The sequence below is a fragment of the Xenopus tropicalis genome, chromosome 8 (genome assembly GCF_000004195.4).
Source record: "Xenopus tropicalis strain Nigerian chromosome 8, UCB_Xtro_10.0, whole genome shotgun sequence".
NCBI classification, from domain to species: Eukaryota; Metazoa; Chordata; class Amphibia; order Anura; family Pipidae; genus Xenopus; species Xenopus tropicalis.
The window spans coordinates 83,102,375-83,123,443 of NC_030684.2; the positions used below are offsets into that span (position 1 = coordinate 83,102,375).

Sequence of the window (21,069 nt, forward strand, 5' to 3'; positions counted from 1 at the left end):
GTTTCAAAAGTGTTATCATATTATATTAACAATGTTTCATCTGACTGGAAAACTAAAGCTGCAAAATCTGGCCTGATCAAATAACTTCATCCTTTAGTGCCTTCCTAAAGGTAATTTGTCCAATTAGGGACAAATCTGAAGAGTGCTTCTTTAAATGGGAAGGTTATCTTTAATTTAACTTTTAGTATATATGGACATAATCTATGCAACCTTTCAATTAATTTTCATTATATATTTTGTAAGGTATTTGAAAGTAATATACAGTATTAGCTTTCTTATTTTGTCTTTTTCCAGTTCGCAATTAAAAATGCTAACTGGCAGTTAGGTTTGCTGATACCAAAAAAAAAAAAGATATTGATTATGAGGGTTTCATTTTATTTTTTCTCTTCGGGCCTTCTACTATGCATCTTTTATTTTGACTTGCAAGGCACTGCTTGGTCGCTGGGATAAATAAACCTAGGCAACAAAATTAGAATTAAAATTCCAAGCCTAAGAGTTGCAGACCAAAACGTGTAAAAAAAAAAAAAATAATGAAGGTTTATTGAAGATTACTGCTTTACTAAAAGTAAAAAAAATAAGGTGACTATTCAGGCTGCTTCTCTACAGGTAAAGTGTGTATCTTGTGTATGTAATTTAAGAACAAAAATAGAATTTCCTAACTGATTTGGTGACACTTTTGTACCTTCTAATTAGAGAAGCTGCATTACCTACAAAGGTACTATCCCTTGTAGGACAGGTTACAATATTTCTGAATTTTGACTCCCAGGATGGCAGGTAATGTATTTTTTCATCAAAAGAAGGTTTTGTTTCCTTGGATTAGAACATCAGTGATTTACAGGACTATAGTTATTTGCCAACTCATTTAAGATAAGTTATCACAGCTCCTAGCATGCTGAATGTGTATTCCATATAACATATTTTATAGCATTTGTTAAAGGAGAAGGAAAAGTTAAAACTAAATAATTTTATTAAAAAGGTCTTTGTAAATACAGCCATAAACACTCACAGAAAAGCTGCTTTGAGTCCCCATGTTCTTCTTTATCAGGCATCCATCTCTCAGAAAAATCCTTAAGGGCACGGCATGAGTCTGCTCAGTTTGCTCACCCCTCCCTCTCTCTTCTGCCCTCCCTTTTTTGTCCACCCTCTCCCCCCTCTGCTGTAATCTGAGCTACCAGCAGCCAGAGCTGAAGCACAGAAGTTACTGAGACCTAGGGCTGTTAACTCAGATATTGTAAAGCTTTCTACAGAATAAATAAATATAATCTATTGGGAATAAAATGCCTCAGTAACTTTCCTTCTCCTTTAAGTTCAGTCAGACTGTTAACGGTAAAGTCTGTATGTAATATAAACCCTGCTCTATGAGACAATGATTGCATTGTCCTATGTTCTGTATACCTAACATAGCAACAAAAAGAAGCCTTTCAGCCTTGTTCAAACATCTCTAGCAAGAGAAAGATGAACACTTAAGCAGTAGATATTACTCTTTTTTCTGTGATATAGTTTATGTCCTAGAAGATTTTTTCAAGTAATTTTCAGATTGTTCACGCTTACCCTAAAAGCCCATTATACAGAACACATTAGGGCTAATTTATGAAGGCAAGAGCAAATTGCTAAACAAAAAATGCAAAATTAAATTCACATTGATGTTATTCACAAAGGAGCTTGCATGAATACCTGTTCATTAGCAAACTGTGATGAGTGTCAATGTGTTCTCTTGCACTTAAAACAGCAAAAATTTATTGCATGATGGCCCATACATATTGCTTCCGCATAATGACATACTACAGTGTGATTGAATAGGCCTGTGGTCTGAACTTCTGGGTCACACAGAAAGCTTAAGTCTAATAGCACATGAAACTATTGATTTTTAAATAATTCTGATTCCACTAGATTTCACTCTTTACCAGATGTAGAAAAAACAAACTTTAAAATAACTAATCTGAATTAAAACAAAAACATTTAAATCAACAGATAATAAGAGTTAACAGGAGTAATGTTAGAAGCTGTAAAACATTTATACTATGAAAGGTGGCAGGAGAAATTATAGAGTGAAGATGAAAGTAAAAATAGAGAGGATTATTTTCACTAGACTAGAGGCTATCAGCAGCAATAGGGGAAAATAACAGAAAGCAGGATTAATATAAAATAATGATAAGATAGATCATCTTTGCGTAAAATAAAGGCAAGACGTGCAGTGCAGAAAAAGTGTTCTCTACTGAGTGTGGGACAGTTAATACATGATGTTATCTTGGAGGGGTAGTTGTTAGCGTGTTGCTTTGAATCAAAGGGTTAACACACTGAAGTGACTCTCCTGTCCCCTTTCTCTTGTTACCTAACGATGTTTGAACTGGGATAAAAGGATGCAGAGTTGGCCAGGCGTGCAGTGTCTAATGGCTGGATCAAATAACACTGGTAACAGGGAATAAAAGCATGAAATGAATACATATATTAAATATTTACTTTTTCTGCTATATCTATGTTCTCTCTTGTGTTAGACATGCATCAGCCATTTTCTACAGGCTAACATTAGCATTCTTAGCATAATTAACTTGTTTGCATATTCACTAAGATACACGCTGGGGGACGTTTTCAACATTTGTCCGAAGCCTTCACATGTAATTGTCCACATGTAAAGACCATGTTGTCAGCGGTGAGTCAATCCCCACTGCAGAAAAAGAAACTACTTGTAGATATCATGCTATACATTTTATGTATTTTTGCTGTTGTTTGCAATGAGAGTCCATGAGAGAGTACAAGGAACTAGAGCGAAGTCTCATTGGTCCCTTGATTCTTAAACTTTTTTCTGCTACTGATAATAAATTCTTGCAATCCAGTGTTGGATCAGGTTGTGTGCTCACTGAGTGCATGGGCAATGAGTGACTTCTGCACACAATCTGTTTGAATTTATTGTCCAGGATATTGGAGTGGGGAGGGGGTCTGTGTTTTTCTTGAGATGCAATATTGTTTTTGATATAAAATGTTTTTCACATAAAGAATATTCTAACACATATTCTTGCAGGTTTGTCAGCAATCTGTTCCATACTGGACAGATAAGAGATGGAGAAATTGATTCATGCATAGTGGATGGCCTGAGTTGCAACTCACCTTCCACTTGCATGTGTGCATGGAGAGGGGTAAAGGCAGTTAATTCTGCCCTGTTTGCATGAGGTGCAATTATCATGCAAAGAATTTGTGTTGAGTGCATAGTGTTTGACTCTGTTTTCCTGTCTCTCTCTCTTTCCCTCTTTTTTTTTGCAATTCTCCTTCCTTTTATAATGCTTCCTTAGATGTTAATGATATTCCAGGTGAGTGCCTTACCAACAGTCAGATTTTAGCGCCAAGCAAATTTTTTTTTTCTAACATATTGTTTAGTGGACTTACATTTTATAATATATATATGTATATTATATATTGAAAACAAATATTTCCCCCCCTTCAGAACATGCTTTTTTAAAACATGAGAATTTGTGGTAAGCGTTTCTGTAATTCATACAGAATATATTATAGAATGTTTGTATTTCAGTTTATGCCCCTTCACAAATATATTAGTTGAAAGTGCTATAGAACTAATATATACATATTAATTAGATTAAAAACATCAACCTCCTAAAAATGATACTTAAAAGTATTGTATCAATTTAAAAAGATCTGCTTCCCTGTTATAACACAAATTTCAAGTACTGTTAATGGGCCAGTATTAACAGTAAAAATCACATCAACATACCATTGAACTACTAGAGTATTCCAGTGCATTTTATGTATCTTCTAATTAACAATGGCTTTTCTGCATGATTTGAAAAGCTGGAGTGAAAACAGATATGATGCCATACTTCTAGATTAAGTATGTCACCCCAATCCCTGTTTGGGGTATTGTACAGCCAGTGTGGTAATTATGTGTCTTATTCTTTCTCTCCATTTGCTTCTCTTGTTTCTGTTTCCTTTTTCCTTCCTTTTTTAAGGTCTGGCCCACTTGATGATTGATGACCAAGGTATGGATCTCCCCAAATCTGGGTGCAGTTCCTATTCCATCTCCATTATATTTCCCTCTTCCCTTTTTTGTTTTATAATGTTTGAGTCAGGTAAAGTCTGGATCTAAAGGAAGTTATGTTCATTATGCATACTTGACTGGGGAACCTCCTCAATTACCTGTTTTTGGTGTATTTATATAATAAGCATCGAAGGACATCACACTGAGAACTTTATCCCTATGAGTTCTCTTGATATTTTTTTGATCATTTCCCTGTCCCCTTTTTTCTGGGGTCCAAATGTGCAGAATTTTCATTCAGTTTGTGCACAGTTACCTTATACTTCTTCCTACTACTACTGAGTTTAGAAGGATGTGTGTTGTTCACACTCACACACTCTGCTTTTTACATTAGTGGCAATTATCTATATGGAATCACTCACTCTCAAAACACCCTGAGTTTCTAATGCAAAGTGTCCAGTTTGCATCTTTTATGTAGTGTACTGTGCTTTGTGTCTTGTGTGCTGTGCACTCTAATCTGTGTTGTGTTCTGTGTGCTGTGCAAATGGCCTTTATCATGGTGCTTTAATATGTTTTCATTTGTTTGAAAGCATGTCACAAAAAAGCTCAATCTCTGACCTCAGTATCTCTTTCTTTATAACACATTTTTTCTGCTCTCCGGGACTGTCACTGCTGTTGCACCTTACAGGCAGAAGCAAAGGTAGAGAGCTTGTTTACTTCTAATAAAAAATCTAGTGCATTTTCTGTGCACACCAACGATGTGTACTGTGTACTGCATATTGTTCTAGTCCATTCATTGTTTCATGTAGTCAGCTGACTTTGAATTACCCTATTTAATTGCTTCTATGTTTGTAGTTTTCCACAGAGTTAGCTGCTGTAGTTTTCATATTTTTGTTTTACACTTTATTAAATGCTTCAGATTGTATATAGTGCATAATGTTCAGAAACATATTATATCTGAGAATGCATTTCTATGTCAGTTTTTTATATGAATTGGGGTAGATTGGGGGAGGGAGATGGTGATCAATTGGATAAATTACATGGTGGGTATGTGGGTAAAATGTAGCTAAACGGATGTTTATATGTACTAAGAGTTTTATAAGGCTTGTATTTATAAATTCAGTAGGAGAAACCTCCTGAACATATTCAATTTTAGTTGACTGATGAGAATGTAAAACAAAATAAATAATTAGATCTAATATGTATAGAAGATAACAGTTACATGGATTTGACTTTGTCTGAAATCTCTGAAATTTTCAGTTATGCATGTTTGTACAGTTAGTAGCTTCCCACAGATACAGCTAGGAATGTATAATCTAAGGAACAACAATCCTGGATGAAGGTCATAGCTACTACTCAGTAATACATCAGTGAATTCTCCTTGGTAAGAAGCAGGTGTGCACAATGTGTGCTCTGTGGCAACTCCCAGTAACACACCCTCAGGCTGCTAAACACTTATGCTTCAAAATCAGCACAATATTTGTAGGAGGAAAATTTACATAAGGACATGACTGCAGCAATTTGTTTGCAAATGAGGCTTCTGTGGAGAAGCAAAAAACACATGGGGGGCCAGAGTCCCTGCACAAGTGCAGTTAACCCATTCAGTTCTGGTACAGTCTGGTAAGGGTTATTATTTTATAGTGCTGCTTATGAGAGAACATGGGATCTGTAAAATGTGCTAACTAAAAGCATTACATTTGATATGTATTATTTGTTTCACTAATGCTATATAGTAGGAAGGAACATAGTCATGAATGTGTTTTTTTCAGGCATTTCTGTGCCTCATATTTAATTCCCACTTAACAAAATCCGATGTGTAAATACAGTATTCGGTACAGTGTTTTATTTTGTACACAGTAGTATCCCTTACCCTCTTCATGGTTTTTAAAGTGTTTAAATAACTAGAATAAAAAGAGTACCTACAGAAGGGAACAGACTGATGTCAGTTTTTTGATAATCTGTGAATACGTGAGACCCAGAAACAATGGATTTAACAGCTCACAATTGGGCGCAGTTCCACCAAAATTATCAACCAAATGAAAAACCAAAACAGGTAACAATGCAGTTTGGTTAAAATATCGGGTCATCAGTCAGTCCAGAACTTCACTGGCCTATACTTCTAAGTTATAAACTATGTTCTCATTTAGTGTTATTAAACTAACACACATACACAAACACAAAAAAAATTATATTTTTAAGAATTTTATAAATTATAGCTACTTATGTAACTGTGACTGGCTAAAGTGATGGCTACAGTGTTGGACTGGTATCCTGAGAAGAAGGTCCAAGCTTTTCATTTTCACTACAACAAATCATTGATATACTCTGATATGAACATTGTAAGCCTTCCCTTTCCTTTTAATTTAGTTCATAGCACATAACTTGCATTTTATTTCACATACATGCAGTTTTCTTGAGCTGCTGGGCTCTCGATAGATTTAATGAGGCTCTCCTTTCTCTAGAACATTAGTGAGTAAATCTCCAAAGAATACAACTGACCTGTGCACTTTGTCTTTACTCTGATTTTGGGTATTGTTCCTTCTGATCAATTTTTTTCAGTTGAATTTGCGCATTTGGTATACCTATGCTGTAATTAATTTAAGCCATTAAAGCTGTGTCAGTTATATGTAATAAAGTTTTTTGACGAAGTTGTCAAATATGACACAATGCCACTGGCGTGAGTGGTGTTTTTGACATTGGAAAAGAGTTAAGTGACATTAAGAAATCTTTTGGCTGGAAGTGACAGTTACTCCAAAGACAAGGGGTATTGACAAACCAGGATGCCTAAGAATCTAAGGCAGTAGATTAAACCTTCCCTAAATTATATGTTTACTGTCATTCTTATCACTTATATCCCAACTATAATGGTAACCGTAAATTTCAAAACCAGCTTAATGGCTTGTACAAGGATCTGTGACATTTACCTAGGCTGGAAAAAGCTGACCATATATGGCCAGGTCATGAAATGGATTAATCGTTTTCTTAAATATTATGTTAAATGATGTTCCAAAATTGTGCTAATTTATTTATTTAACTTTCAAACCAACTAATAATGTGCTAATCAAATATAATGTGGATATAACATATATTAAAAGCTTAAACATTATGGGGCACATTTACTAACCCACGAACGGGTCGAAATGAGTCCGATTGTGTTTTTTTCGTAAAGATCGGTATTTTGCGATTTTTTCGTATTTTTTGCGATTTTTTCGGCGTCTTTACGAATTTTTCGTTACCAATACGATTTTTGCGTAAAAACGCGAGTTTTTCGTAGCCATTACGAAAGTTGCGTAAAATCTTGCAATTTTTCCGTAGCGTTAAAACTTACGCGAAAAGTTGCGCCTTTTTCGTAGCGTTAAAACTTAAAAGGTGCAAAGTTTCGCGTAAGTTTTAACGCTACGAAAAAAGCGCAACTTTTTGCGCAAGTTTTAACGCTACGGAAAAATCGCAAGATTTTACGCAACTTTCGTAATGGCTACGAAAAACTCGCGTTTTTACGCAAAAATCGTATTGGTAACGAAAAATTCGTAAAGACGCCGAAAAAATCGCAAAACATACGAAAAAGTCGCAAAATGTTCGTTTTCAAGTCGGAACTTTTCCAATTCGGGTCGGATTCGTGGGTTAGTAAATCAGCCCCTATGACTTGTAACAAGAAATGCCCTCCCCTTTAAGCACTCATTATAAATATATATATAACACATTAAGACATTTTGTGTATTAAGCTACCAAGAAATGCCCTCCACTTTAAGCACCCATTATCAATATATGTATATATATATATTGTATATATGTTTCTATCACATTCACACACATTAAGATCAATTTCATCAGGCGCCAATTAACCCTTTTTTAATATAAATGTAATATAATTATGTTCTGTGTTACCTATAGCAGAAAAAAGGTAAAATAAGCTATTTTTTCAGTTTGCATAGGTTAAATTGTTTCATACAATATATTTTGCTTCAGCAGAGGTTCTTAATTGTGGGATATATTTAATGACTGAAGCTGCTGGCCAACTTAAAGTTACAATTTAGCATGATTTCATTTTTATTTTGAATTTGTCTAATTTGTCTTATTGAAGGTAATTCCTTATCACTCTTGTAGTATAATAATTCCCATGCAAAAAGCCAAATTTCACATGGTGTGATTTTGTTGCAGGCAAAACATGTACTAGGGAAATTCCCACCATAACTTTAGCATGAACAACCCCTTAAAATATGCTTATATTCTGTGCAAAGGGATATCAGAAAATTAGTATAATAATAGCATAAGACCAGCAGTCTACTGTGAAAAATGTATCAGGAAAATGTTATGGTTTAGTGGCTCTTTAAATGTTTTTTCATTTAGTAAGATGGTGAGCCAAGCAAGCTCTCCGCTATACACTTTTTAATTAATTATGTTTTGCCACATTCCAGTTTTTACGTGAGCAATCATATAAACACCAACATTTAGATAATATCCTGATAATTTAGTGTTTCTCATATTTTACACAACTTTTATTTTTTTTTTTGAAAAAATTTAATTTATCAAATACTAAATGTGAGGCATTATGTTTTAAAGCAACTCAGTCAGAAGTCATGTATTGGGGATAATGATTTAGTCCTGCATGCTTTCTCACGTGTTATGTTGAAAACACACTAGATGACTCAGTTGATGCATCTTCATAGAACCCTCTAACTTCCACTTGTTGTTGCAGAAAAGAGATGCTTATTGCAGAATGTATTTCCCTAAGCAATGTTAGATTTTTAATTGTAAGAAGAGACAAGACTTCCATAAAATTAAGTTGAATAACATGACTGACCCTGACTGTAAGTAACCAAGCAAGAAAAGATACTACTATTTCATTTACTTTGTTCCTTTTTTGCATATTGCTTGAGGATTGACAGAAATCAGGTTTAGCCAGTGTTTTATTTTTTCATAATAATCGTTATTTCAATTTGTATATACTTTGTTTATATTGAAGTCCTGTGTGAAAATGAGGGGATATATATGTTCACTGAAAGGGAGATGGTGGAGTCTCCACTTTTTACAGAGATGCATTTATACTAGAATATGATGTTGGGGCAAAATATTTAATGTCAGTGAAAGTACCTGTTACCAACAATGATTCATTTGCAGTATAGTTAGATGGAAACTGGAAAAGAAGTATAGTAAAACAGAGCAGGAGCAAGAAAAAAGTGCAGCCCCTATTATTTCCCATCTGCTTATGCCTTTTCAGTCTTCAAGGGTTGACTGCTTGAAAGACCTCTGTGATTATCCAATTAATAGTGGATCTGTAGGCTGCTTAGAGGTTTTTTGCTGCTGAACAAGTGTTTGCTCCAATAGATGGATTCTGGGGTGACTATCAATTCCTGTTAAATCCTGTGGAATTTGTACCCTTTAGGATACTACTCCTCTGTCATTATACCTGTGCTACCCACTGCAGAATTTTAGGTGTAAGATAATAAACAGTCTTACAGTGAGGAACATAAGTATTTGAACACCCTGCGATTTTGCAAGTTCTCCCACTTAGAAATCATGGAGGGGTCTGAAATTCACATTGTAGGGGCATTGCCACTGTGAGAGACAGCATTTAAAAAAAAAATCAGTAAATAACATTGTATGATTTTTAAAGAATATATTTGTATTGCACTGCTGCACATAAGTATTTGAACACCTTGCAATCAGCAAGAATTCTGGCTCTCAAAGACTCTACTCCACTCATTAATCTAAATTAGCAGAGCCTGTCTGAGCTCTTTAAAGACACCTGTCCACCCCACAGTTAGTCAGACTCCAACTACTACCATGGGCAAGACCAAAGAGCTGACACCAGAGACAAAATTGTGGACCTCCACAAGGCTGGAAAGGGCTACAGGGCAATTGCCAAGCAGCTTGGTGAAAATAGATCAACTGTTGGAGCAATTGTTAGAAAATAGAAGAGGCTAAAGTCAACTGTCAGTCTCCCTAGGACTGGATGATCCAGAGGAGGCATGGGAGAAAGTCATGTGGTCAGATGAGACCAATGTAGAACTTTTTGGTCTAAACTTTACTTGCCGTGTTTGGTGGAAAAATAACAGAACACCATCCCTGCTGTGAAGCATGGGGGTAGTAACATCATGCTTTGGGGGTGCTTTTCTGCGAAGGGGACAGGACGACTTGTACTGTATTAAGGAGAGGATGAATGGGGCCATGTATTGTGAGATTTGAGAGCAACAACCTCCTTCCCTCATTCAGAGCATTGAAGATGGGTCATAGCTGGGTCTTCCACCATGACAATGACCCGAAGCACACAGCCAGGATAACCAAGGAGTGGCTCCGTAAGAGGCATATCAAGGTTCTGGAGTGGCTAGCCAGTCTCCAGGCCTAAATCCAATAGAAACCTGACAGATTTAGAGGAGATCTGTGTGGAGGAGTGGGCCAAAATCCCTGTTGCAGTGTGTGCAAACCTGGTCAAGAACTACAGGAAACGTTTGACCTCTGTAATTGCAAACAAAGGCTTCTGTACCAAATATTAACACAGATTTTCTCAGGCGTTCAAATACTTAAGTGCAGCAGTGCATTACAAATAAATTCTTGTGAATTTCCTGAATTTTTTTTTTTTTTAAATGTTGTCTCTCACAGTGGGAATGCACCTACAATGTGAATTTCAGACCCCTCCATGATTTCTAAGTGGGAGAACTTGCAAAATTGCAGGGTGTTCTAAATTAAATGCACTACATACAGGTATAGGACCCGTAATCCAGAATGCTCGGGACCAAGGGTATTCTGAATAAGGGGTCTTTCCGTAATTTGGATCTCCATACCTTACGTCTACTAAAAAAATCAATAAAACATTAATTAAACCCAATAGGATTGTTTTGCCTCCAATAAGGATTATTTATATCTTAGTTGGGATCAAGTACAAGGTACTGGTTTATTACTACAGAGAAAAAGGAAATCAGTTTTAAAATTCTAAATTATTTGATTAAAATGGAGTCTATGGGAGATGGGCATTCCGTAATTCAGAGCTTTCTGGATAACAGGTTTCCGGATAAGGGATCCCATACCTGTATAAAGGACTACATTATATAAAGATAATTTTTGCATACATAGCGAAGAAGAAATTAGAGGGAAAATTGCCTGGCTTGGTACACAACTAAAATATATTTATAGGTTACTTTTTGGGGCAGATTTATCAAAATGTAAGTTCAGATCTTAATACATAAAATCTCACCCACGTTCTATTCAATCCTATGGGATATTTAGAAGCGTGTCTATGAAATGGTGAACTCTAATGTTCAATCATAAATTTGATTCTAAAAATCCCATAGGAATGAATAGAACATGGGTGAGCTTTTATGTATTAAAGGAATACTGTCATGGGAAAAAAATGTTTTTTTCAAAACGCATACGTTAAAGGAACAGTAACACCAAAAATGAAAGTGTATAAAAATAATTAATATATTATGTACTATTGCCCTGCACTGGTAAAAGTTGTGTGTTTGCTTCTTAAACCCTACTACAGTTTATATAAATACCCTGCTGTGTAGCCATGGGGGCAGCCATTTAAATTGAAAAAAAGAAGAAAAGGCACAGGTTACTAAGCAGATAACAGATAAGTAGCATAGATTCCCATTGTATTATACACAGTTATCTGTTATCTTCTTATGTAACCTGTGCCTTTTCTCCTTTTTTCAATTTAAATGGCTGCCCCCATGGCTACACAGCAGCTATTTCAATTAACTACAGTAGTCTTTCTGAAGCAAACACACAACTTTTACCAGTGCAGGGCAACAGTACATTATATTTTAATTATTTTAAAACATTTTTATTTTTTAGTGTTACTGTTCCTTTAATAGAGCTTCTACAGCAGAATCCTGCATTGAAATCTCTTTTTTTAAAGTTCAAACAGATTTTTTTTATATTTAATTTTGAAATTTCACATGGGGCTAGCCATATTGTTAATTTCCCAGGGTGCCACAGCCATGTGACCTTATAAACTTCAGTCACACTTTACTGCTTAGCTGCAAGTTAACCTGATATCACCCCCCTCCCAGCAGCCGATCAGCAGAACAATTGGAAGGTAGCAAGATAGCAGCTCCCAGTAGATATCATAACAGCACTCAATAGTAAGGTTGAAGACACATTGAGCTACTAGTAGCAGCTACTTTTTCACAGCTACTAAACTCCAGAAAATACCTTGCCATAGACAACACTGAGAATTTCCTCTGCTAAAACACACACAGAAACAATTATCAGTAAATGGTCAGCATTGTCTATTTTAGTAGCTACAATAAGTAGATGCTACTATTAGCTATGTGTGTCTTCACCTGTAGGGTTAAGACACACAGAGCAACTAGTATCAGCTACTTTTTCACGGCTACTTAATGCCAGAAAATACCCTGCCATAGACAATGCTGAGAATTGGCTCTGCTAAAACACACGTAGAGACAACACACGTAGAGACAATTATCAGTAAATGATCAGCATTACCTTTTTTAGTAGCCACGACAAGTAGCTGCTACTAGTAGCTCCATGTGTCTTCACTCTAAAGGTGGCCATACGCCATATGCTCAGTGTGATATCAGCCTAAAAGCCTAAAAAATGAAAAAATTAAATTAAAATATAATATACTTTTGCCCTGTCCTGGTAAATTTTGTGTTTTTCTTTAGAAACACTACAAAAGTTTTTATAAACAAGCTGCTGTACAGCCACAGGGGCAGCCATTCAAACCAAAATAAGGCTAAATGGCACAGGTTAAATAGCAGATAACAGATAAATTGAGTAGAATGCAAAGGGTTTAGTTCTTACACAGAGAGAAAAACAGGGTCCAAATGTCAGTCATGGCTCTCTACAGACCAATACAATAAAACCTCACTCTTAAAATAAGATGTTTATTTCCAAGAAATAGTTCATTTGTAGGTTATAGACACAAACCTTAAATGTAAAAAAATAGATTTTCACTTTTTGACATTACTGGTACTTAAGTATCATTCTCTGCTACCTATCATGGCAAGTGGCAATATGCTTAACTATCTGTGTTGCCTCTGTTAGAATGGAGTGTAATTAATTTTTAAATATTTTCATGCCACTGATAGAATCTTACTGTGCTGTCTCTGAAAACACACTTAATTTGAAACGTCTTTGATGTACATAGCATTACATGTGGTTTAATGCCTCCCAGCGGTGAAAGAGTTAAGTGCTCCCCAGTGGGTTGGGCAGGTGCATTGACATGAAAGCTAATACAGTGAACGAATCCCGTGTAAAAACAATCAGAGGCAAACGCACATCCCAGATGGCTGCTTGGCCTGTGACCTCCTTTTAATAAGCTACTCAGGGCTAATTATTGCTCCCTTTCAGGCAGGGTAATTTACTCCTGCTTTCTTATTTTAAAGATGCAGCTCTCAGCCATTTCTCTCCCAGTCCTTTCCGATACTGTGTGCCAGACTGTGCTGTCACAGAAGGTCATTTAATTTGACACCAATAATGATGCAAAACAGTGAGAAAGAAAGGGGGGGTTAAGATAGGAGGTAAAAATATTTGTCATAGCATTAGAAAATTCATGCAGTCTTGTTCAGTGCTGTAGACTGCTAGTGAAAGTGGTGCTTTTGCTGACTCATTATACCAATAGCAGCCTAACTATCATTTTATTCATCGTGTCTGCATCGTACAATAGGATAATCATATAAACATACTAAAAAAACATTTACTTATTTACATACACAGAAAATGTATGTAACCATATTACATTGTATATCTTGCTATAGTTACACCATAGTCATATGCTTGAAATGTATACAGTATATTTAATTACTTAATAATTAGTGACCCAGTTCAACTTTTCCTTAATAACATATTAAAATCATCCTGGGATCTTACCAAAAATATCAGTTGTATGTCTCTATCAATGTTTTGGTCCAGTACACAGCTCTTTCTCTACATTGCACAATAGGGGGGAAATTTACAAAGACCCGAATGCTCCGAGCATTCATGCGAACGCTCCGAGCGAAAAATTCGGAAAGGCTCTGCCGCTGTTTGCAATGGTTCGGTACGAAAATTCCGTGACTTTCGGATCGCCAATACGATATTATTGTGACTAATACGATTTTTTCGTAAGCATTTTCGTGATATTTGCGATCTTTAGAAATTTTCGTTTCCAATCCAAATTTTTCCCATTCGGGATTCGAACTCGTGTTTTGATAAATCTGCCCCTAGGTGTTTATTGACCTATTGTTTAACATTTGCTGTGTTCCTAGAAAGTCCAAGTCCTGAGCACATATTTAACATCAATTTGGGACTCCTATGCATCAAAACAACCATAACAATCAACATGATACAACCTGAAATCTCGATCGGGCAGGTTTAAAAATCTAGTCGGATCGGGGATGCCCGTCATTATAATTCGATCATTTGGCCCCAGGGCCAAATAATCGAATTAGCCTGGATTCTTCCGATATCGCCCACCCGTAGGTGCCCGATGTCGCCAAGCGAGCGGATCTTAAGGTGTATGGGCACCTTTAGTCTCCAGTTAGACTTTGTGTAAGATTTCAGATAATACAACAGCCCCCTACTTATCACTACAGGAGATGTGTCTGTTTTCCACTGAGTTTGACAGTATCTTAGTTTATTTTTGCCTGACTGATTTTTCTTTTCTTTCAAACCAAAAATATATGTATATGTATTTTTATTTATATAGCATTACTTATGTACGCAGTGCCATAAAGCAGAACAATTAATTAATAGGACAAACGAGTCATTACAATAATATATACAAATAAATACAGTTACATTAAAGTACAGTTACATTAAAGATTAAGAGACACTAAGAAGGAGGTCCCTGCCCGTGAAGCTTACAGTCTAAGTGGGTGGATAACTTACAGACACAAATAGGAAGAAAATATTAATCAAGGTCAGGGACTGTGATGTCAATCAAAACAGGAGAATATGTGATAACAGATGCCAATTCTGCTTTGTTTCTAGTTATCATTTCAGCCATTCATAATATAGCATTTATTGTACTGTTTTTTTAATGCAAACATCATGGGGAGCATTTGCTGTTTGTCAATAATGTGGTTGTAGGATTACTGTGTGCCCATGGAGTCAGTCTTGGATGGTGGCTGGTGCTTGGTGTTAACCCTGTTTAGAATATGGGTTAAGAGCCGTTAAAGCATGTTCATGTGGTATGCATAGTTTTACTATTTTGAGCCATTAATAAATGCTGTGGCGATTTTTACCACCAAAAAACCCCCCACAAATTTGCCAAAGCCACAAATTTGTTATATTATTATTAGATAAGCAAATCAGTGCATTCCTTTAGTCATGGCATGGTTGAAGAATGTTGTTTTGATTGGGCTTTTGCCATGTGGTTTTTTTTTGTTTGCTCCAGTAAAGATAATTTTAGTTCTTTGATCCACAAAATATATGTACCTACAGCTAGGACCTGCACAGGTCTAAATGGATAGATCTGATTGGTGTATGAGAGCATTTTAGGTTAACATTTTGCATGGTTGCCATTAAAGTCTATGACAGACAGTTACAGCAGTGACAGGTGTTTCTGCCGGCAGTGCAAAAGCCTTGTTTGCCATGGGCTCAAGAGAAATACAGGGCCTTACGCCTTATATGATCTGGAGTAAAATCAAAGTGAGAATTCTTATGTAGTCTCCTGCTTTAAAGGCCGTGCATAGAATTAGGTACTTCCTTTTTTTTGCCCCATGTCATATGGGAGATAAATGACCCCTGACTGTTATCTCCCTGATTTATTCTTCAATCTTTCGTTTCTCTGGGACTCTTTTTTTTAAACTTCTCTCTCATTTGTATTTTCCTGCGTCCCTGTCCACCCCCTCCCTCTTTCTCTGTCTCTTCATTCCATTTATCTTCCATTTCTCTCTCCTTATCTCTTGCTTCCAGTCTGCTGGTTATTTAATGGATTTTTAACTCTTTGTTTCACAGCAGATAAGGTTCGCCCCCTCCCTTGCATGATTGTTTCTTATTGAGCCGCACTCCCAAGGATAAAAAGACATTTTATGACATTACTCTGCCATGTTAACCATGTGAACTAGAGAAGCCTGGTAGTTGCTGTGTGTATTTGTGTATAGGTGTACATCTCTGAAATCTCTTCATTGGCATAAGCCCGTTTCTATCTGTTTCATGCTTATTGTTTCAGCGTGCCATTAAACCTGGTGTAAGCTTTGTGACAGTTATTTTAATTTAATACAAATCATCATTGTCTACTGTAGTGGAGAAATGGGCCACACTTGTTTTTCTGTTATGGGGGAGACGTGCCATAGAGTATCTACAACAAGTAACTGTAACACAAATGTTTAACATATAATATGTACAGAGCTGGATAGGAAATGTATGCTGTCTCTATGTCAAGAAAACTAAGAATACACATGTGCGCACACACACATGTACATAGCTGCACAACAGTTTATTTGGAACTGTGCTGATAATAGTTTACATGTGTTGGCATTACTTCTAATGGTCAATTTGTGATTTAGGATGACTGGCTACAGCCATCCTTATCACTTTTTATTACTTTCATTTTGTGTTCTAATTACATAAGAAGAAAAGAGCAATGGACCTTCCTACAACACTGCCCCATGGTAACTTATTTCGGTACTGAGATACTATAGAAATATGTCAGTATACGTATCCCCCTGTAATATGCACAATTATGACAAAAGTAAGGATATGATAGTCCTTTAATAATTACATTTATTTTAGTCTTTTTGTGGATCTAAATTCTTTTCATCTAAATTTCAAGTAAAACAATGCTGTTTCTGCAAGTTGCTGTCAAAAAATGTATTGCACTCAAGTCTTGATTATGCCTTCTCTTTGCGGCGCATATAGTTTCATATTGTATGTATGTACCCTATTCTTGTGGAAGATTTACATTTAAAGCAGAGGAGAGGAAGCATAAAACGTGCCAATTACTATAGACAACACATTTAGCCTCTTGCCGAATCTTGCCTCTCCTCTGCTGAAATTATCTTTTTTTCTTAAACTCAAAATGGCTACGGTTGCTTTTGCTCTCTCTTTGCAACGTGTGCTCATTTTTGTCTACTGCGAACAAGCTAAGAATCTCATATCTGTGCCTCTATCACAATGATCCATTTCTTCAGCATAGGAGATGATGAGATGCATAGCATATATGTCCTAACAACTTTCTTTTTGCATTACCTCGCTTGTAAGATAAAGACCTGTTGGTTAAATGGTATTTCATGCATTTAAACTTAACTATAGAATACGTTTCTGTCATATTCTCAAAGGACTAATGATTCTACCTAACTATGTACCAGATTGCTGTTAGAGTTGCTTATGTGTGAAGGTAATAGGAAAACATTACTATGGGATAACTTTTTGTCTGGTTTAGCAAAAGTAGATGCAGGATTTTGTTCCACTGCCAAGTGCCACAAAGGTCAGTTATAATCCTTTCTGCACCTTTGTGTACAATGTGCATTCCTATTATGAATGAGGACATCTCATTTCTGAGTGATAAGATGAAAATAAATTGAGGGATTCTCATGCATATGCTGTGGTTCGGTCGCATAATTCAGAGTTTGTGAAAAGATGGTAGGAAACTGTAAATTTGTTTCAGATTTTGAAAGTGAACAAAAATGGCATACAATAAATAAGGAAAAAGCACCAAAACGTTAATGTGATGAAATGCTAAGATAATGTTATCACGGCAACTTTTGATGAACCTTCAAATTGTCCCGTAACACCCCCCAAAAAATGCACAAAACAAAAAACTGTGTATTTGATTCATAATTTATTATAGTATTTACAGTATCCAGTACCAGTCTGTATGTTTTAATTGATGAACATTACAATTGCCTGGCTTTCATGAATATAGAATTAAAAAACAAGCTTTAGTCCTAAAAAAACCCCAAAAATGTCCTCCATGTGATGGAGCAAGTACATCTAGCATATATGTCTGTAATCTCTGAAAACTGTTAGTGCATATGAAATGAGAAACTAGAAAACATCAACTGAATGGCTTCAATATTATTAGCAGTGGGTGGGAAATGCATAGATCAAAGGGAAAATGTATATAGCTTTCTCTGCAGTTAATAGCAGTTTTTGCCAATAGCGTACTTTCTCAAGATTGCACAGGACTGCTCTTTTGTGTTATGGCATGTTTAAAATGAATGTGCTTCTCTGTAGGGTATATATATAAATGTATATTTTTATGTAAATATATATATACAGTATATGTGTGTGTGTGTGTATCTATCTGTCTTGATGACTATAAAGATTTTCATTCATCCAGGTCATGGTATATTTAGTATAAATAAATCTAAAGCAGCTGGACTTGCTAAGTAATCATTGAAGACATTTCACTACTCATCCGAGCAGCTTCTTCAGTTCAACTGACTGGTATAGGAAGTCCTCAGCATATGTACTCTTCCACTAATCCAATCACAATGGCACATTGGAACTCTTCAGAGAGGGGACACCTGAAACTCCCCGGGGTGTGAATGCTGTGGAGTTACTTTGATAGGATTACCAAAGTATCCTGCCACTCATAGAGACAGGTGTTACTTGTTAGAGTATGTAGCAGATAGACTTGGCCATTCCTATTTTTCTTCCTATTTCAAATTTTTTGGTTACAAATATAAAAACCCTCCACAGCTGCCATTAGATTACACCTGTGCAAATTTGGTGGCGGAGCGGGGGGGTGGGTGCAGAGGGAGAGTGACAGGCATAAGTAAAGTCACACACAACCGTGTTCATAACATCACTTCTGCAACCAGGGGGCACTATTAGGTCCAGTGCCAAGGGTAGATTGTCAGTGTATTGACTGCGGCTAATCAGTATCTGTGTTCAGGAAACCCTATGTAATACCAATTGTTAATTATTGGATTGTCATATATACATTAATCTGGTATGGGCATCATTTAGGGCAGTGCTGTCCAACTTCTGTGGTGCCGAGGGCCAGAATTCTCTAGCATATATAGTGAAGGGCTGCTAATGGAAGCCAGTTTTGGCCACTCCCCCTTTTAAACCACACCCACTTCAAACCACACCCATGTTATCACAATGGTAGTAGCAAAGTAAAAAAACCAAATGCTTGGTCCTCACTGCAGGGATATCAACCATCATTCATATGTGAAAGAATTATATTATGTCATATTACGACACGCCCTTACATTCATATGCCTCCTCCCCTGTGGATAGCACAGCAACCCCCAGCACATAATTACACACCTTAGGGGCCATTTAATGGCTATCTCCAACTGCTAACAAACTCCCAGAACAAACCCCTGCCAGGTTCACCCCCAACAGGCAGCATAGGGCAGGCAGAGTATGGTACGCAGAGGCAGCATAGGGCAGGCAGAGTATGGCACACACAGGCAGCATAGGGCAGGCAAAGTATGGCACACACAGGCAGGGTAGGGCAGGCATAGTATGGCACATACAGGCAGCATAGGCCGGCAGAGTATGGCACACACACAGACAGTACTCTGCCTGCCCTACCATGCCTGTGCGTGCCATACTCCATACCCCTAGCCATGTGACTTGTACTCTAATACACTTCAATTACACTTTACAGCCGAGCTACAAGTTGGTGTGATATCACCCCTCCCTTTTCCCCCAGCAGCTGATCAGCAGCGCAATGGGATATAACAAGATAGCTCCCTGATTTCTGCATTACTAAAACCACTCCCATACCTACACTATACTACAGTAGTAGATAGAGAGAATAGCACTCAATAGTAAAAATCCAAGTCCATCTCAGCCAAGTCATGACTCCTCCAGTTACACTGAGTAGGAGAAACAATAGCTTATCTAAAAGGAGCTGTTCTATTATGTCATGCTTGCTTCTTCTGCAAGCACAGAATCAGGCACAATGACCTAACATGGCTGCCTACACAACAATAATACAACTAAAAAAATAAATTTATTGGTTCAAGAATAAAATTGTGAATTGTAAAATGAATTATTTGCAGTATACACAGTGTATTTTAGTGATGAAAAACTTCATCAAAAAAATCATGACAGAATCCCTTTAACTAAAGGAAGCTACAATGACTGTAAAGCATCTATGGGGTGGCAAAGCTGATTCCACACTTAATCTGGTTCCCATGAAAAAAAGCTTAAGAAAGATTGCCATATTTTGTGTTTGTGTACTTGTATTAGGTGAATTAGTTTGTAATCTCTGCTAGTACAAATTAATGTTGGGTATGATTAAATATTCTATGTAAAGTACTGCATAAAGCTGTGCTTACTATAGGTAAGGCGACAATACCAGGTATTACGGCAGAGGGTATACTTACTGTTTGAATGAAAATCAAATATCACACACACACACACACACACACACACACACACACACACACACACACACACACACACACACACACACACACACACACACACACACACACACACACATATATACACACATACACTGCTCAAGTGAATTGTAAGCTCTTTTGGGCAGGGCCCCCTTCACCTCTTGTATCGGTTATTGATTGCTTTATATGTTACTCTGTATGTCCAATGTATGAAACCCACTTATTGTACAGCGCTGCGGAATATGTTGGCGCTTTATAAATAAATGTTAATAATAATAATAAAATCTGCACTCACAGGTCTTAGCAGTGGAAAAAGTATTTTTATTTCAGGATTGACTAATGTTTCTGCTAGCAAATGTTTCGCCTACATTGCTAGCCGAAACGTTTGGCCATCTTTTAATAAAAATCCTTTTTCCACTGCTAAGACATGTAAGTGCAGTGTATAACCAAAAATACTTTTTGACTCTGCACCCAGGCATCATTCCTTTTTTTCTAGATGTGAGTGCTGGCTAATGCCCTTCCTATATATAATGCCCTATATATATATATATATATCCTATAGAGAGGGACATTAATTTTAAACATGACATAACACAAAAGAGCAGTTCTGTGCAATCATGAGAAAGTACACTATTGACAAAAACTACTGTATATACTCGAGTATAAGCCGATCCGAATATAAGCCGAGGTACCTAATTTTACCTAAGAAAACTGGAAAAACTTATTGACTCGAGTATAAGCCTAAGGTGGGAAATGCAGCAGCTACTGCTAAGTTTCAATAGTCAAAATAAATACCAATAAAATTACATTAAATGAGGCATC

General features: G+C 36.5%; 1 protein-coding gene across 18 annotated transcripts in view; it reads left to right on the forward strand.

Annotated features, from left to right (window-relative positions):
* The window catches only part of nrxn3 (neurexin 3), a 290,056-nt gene that overhangs the window by 24,011 nt on the left and 244,976 nt on the right, over positions 1–21,069 (forward strand). For 17 of the 18 annotated variants that reach the window (XR_001925157.2, XR_001925158.2, XR_004219588.1 and 14 more), the window contains exons 3-5: positions 3,288–3,305; positions 3,960–3,989; positions 4,674–4,685. The exons of the other annotated variant lie outside the window; for it this stretch is intronic. Coding sequence is in view for 14 of the 17 variants with exons in the window: in XM_031890853.1 (XP_031746713.1) it covers positions 3,288–3,305; positions 3,960–3,989; positions 4,674–4,685 (60 nt within the window). In the remaining 3 variants the exon portion in view is untranslated. The remainder of the gene's footprint in view (positions 1–3,287; positions 3,306–3,959; positions 3,990–4,673; positions 4,686–21,069) is intronic. 18 annotated transcript variants of the gene reach the window in all.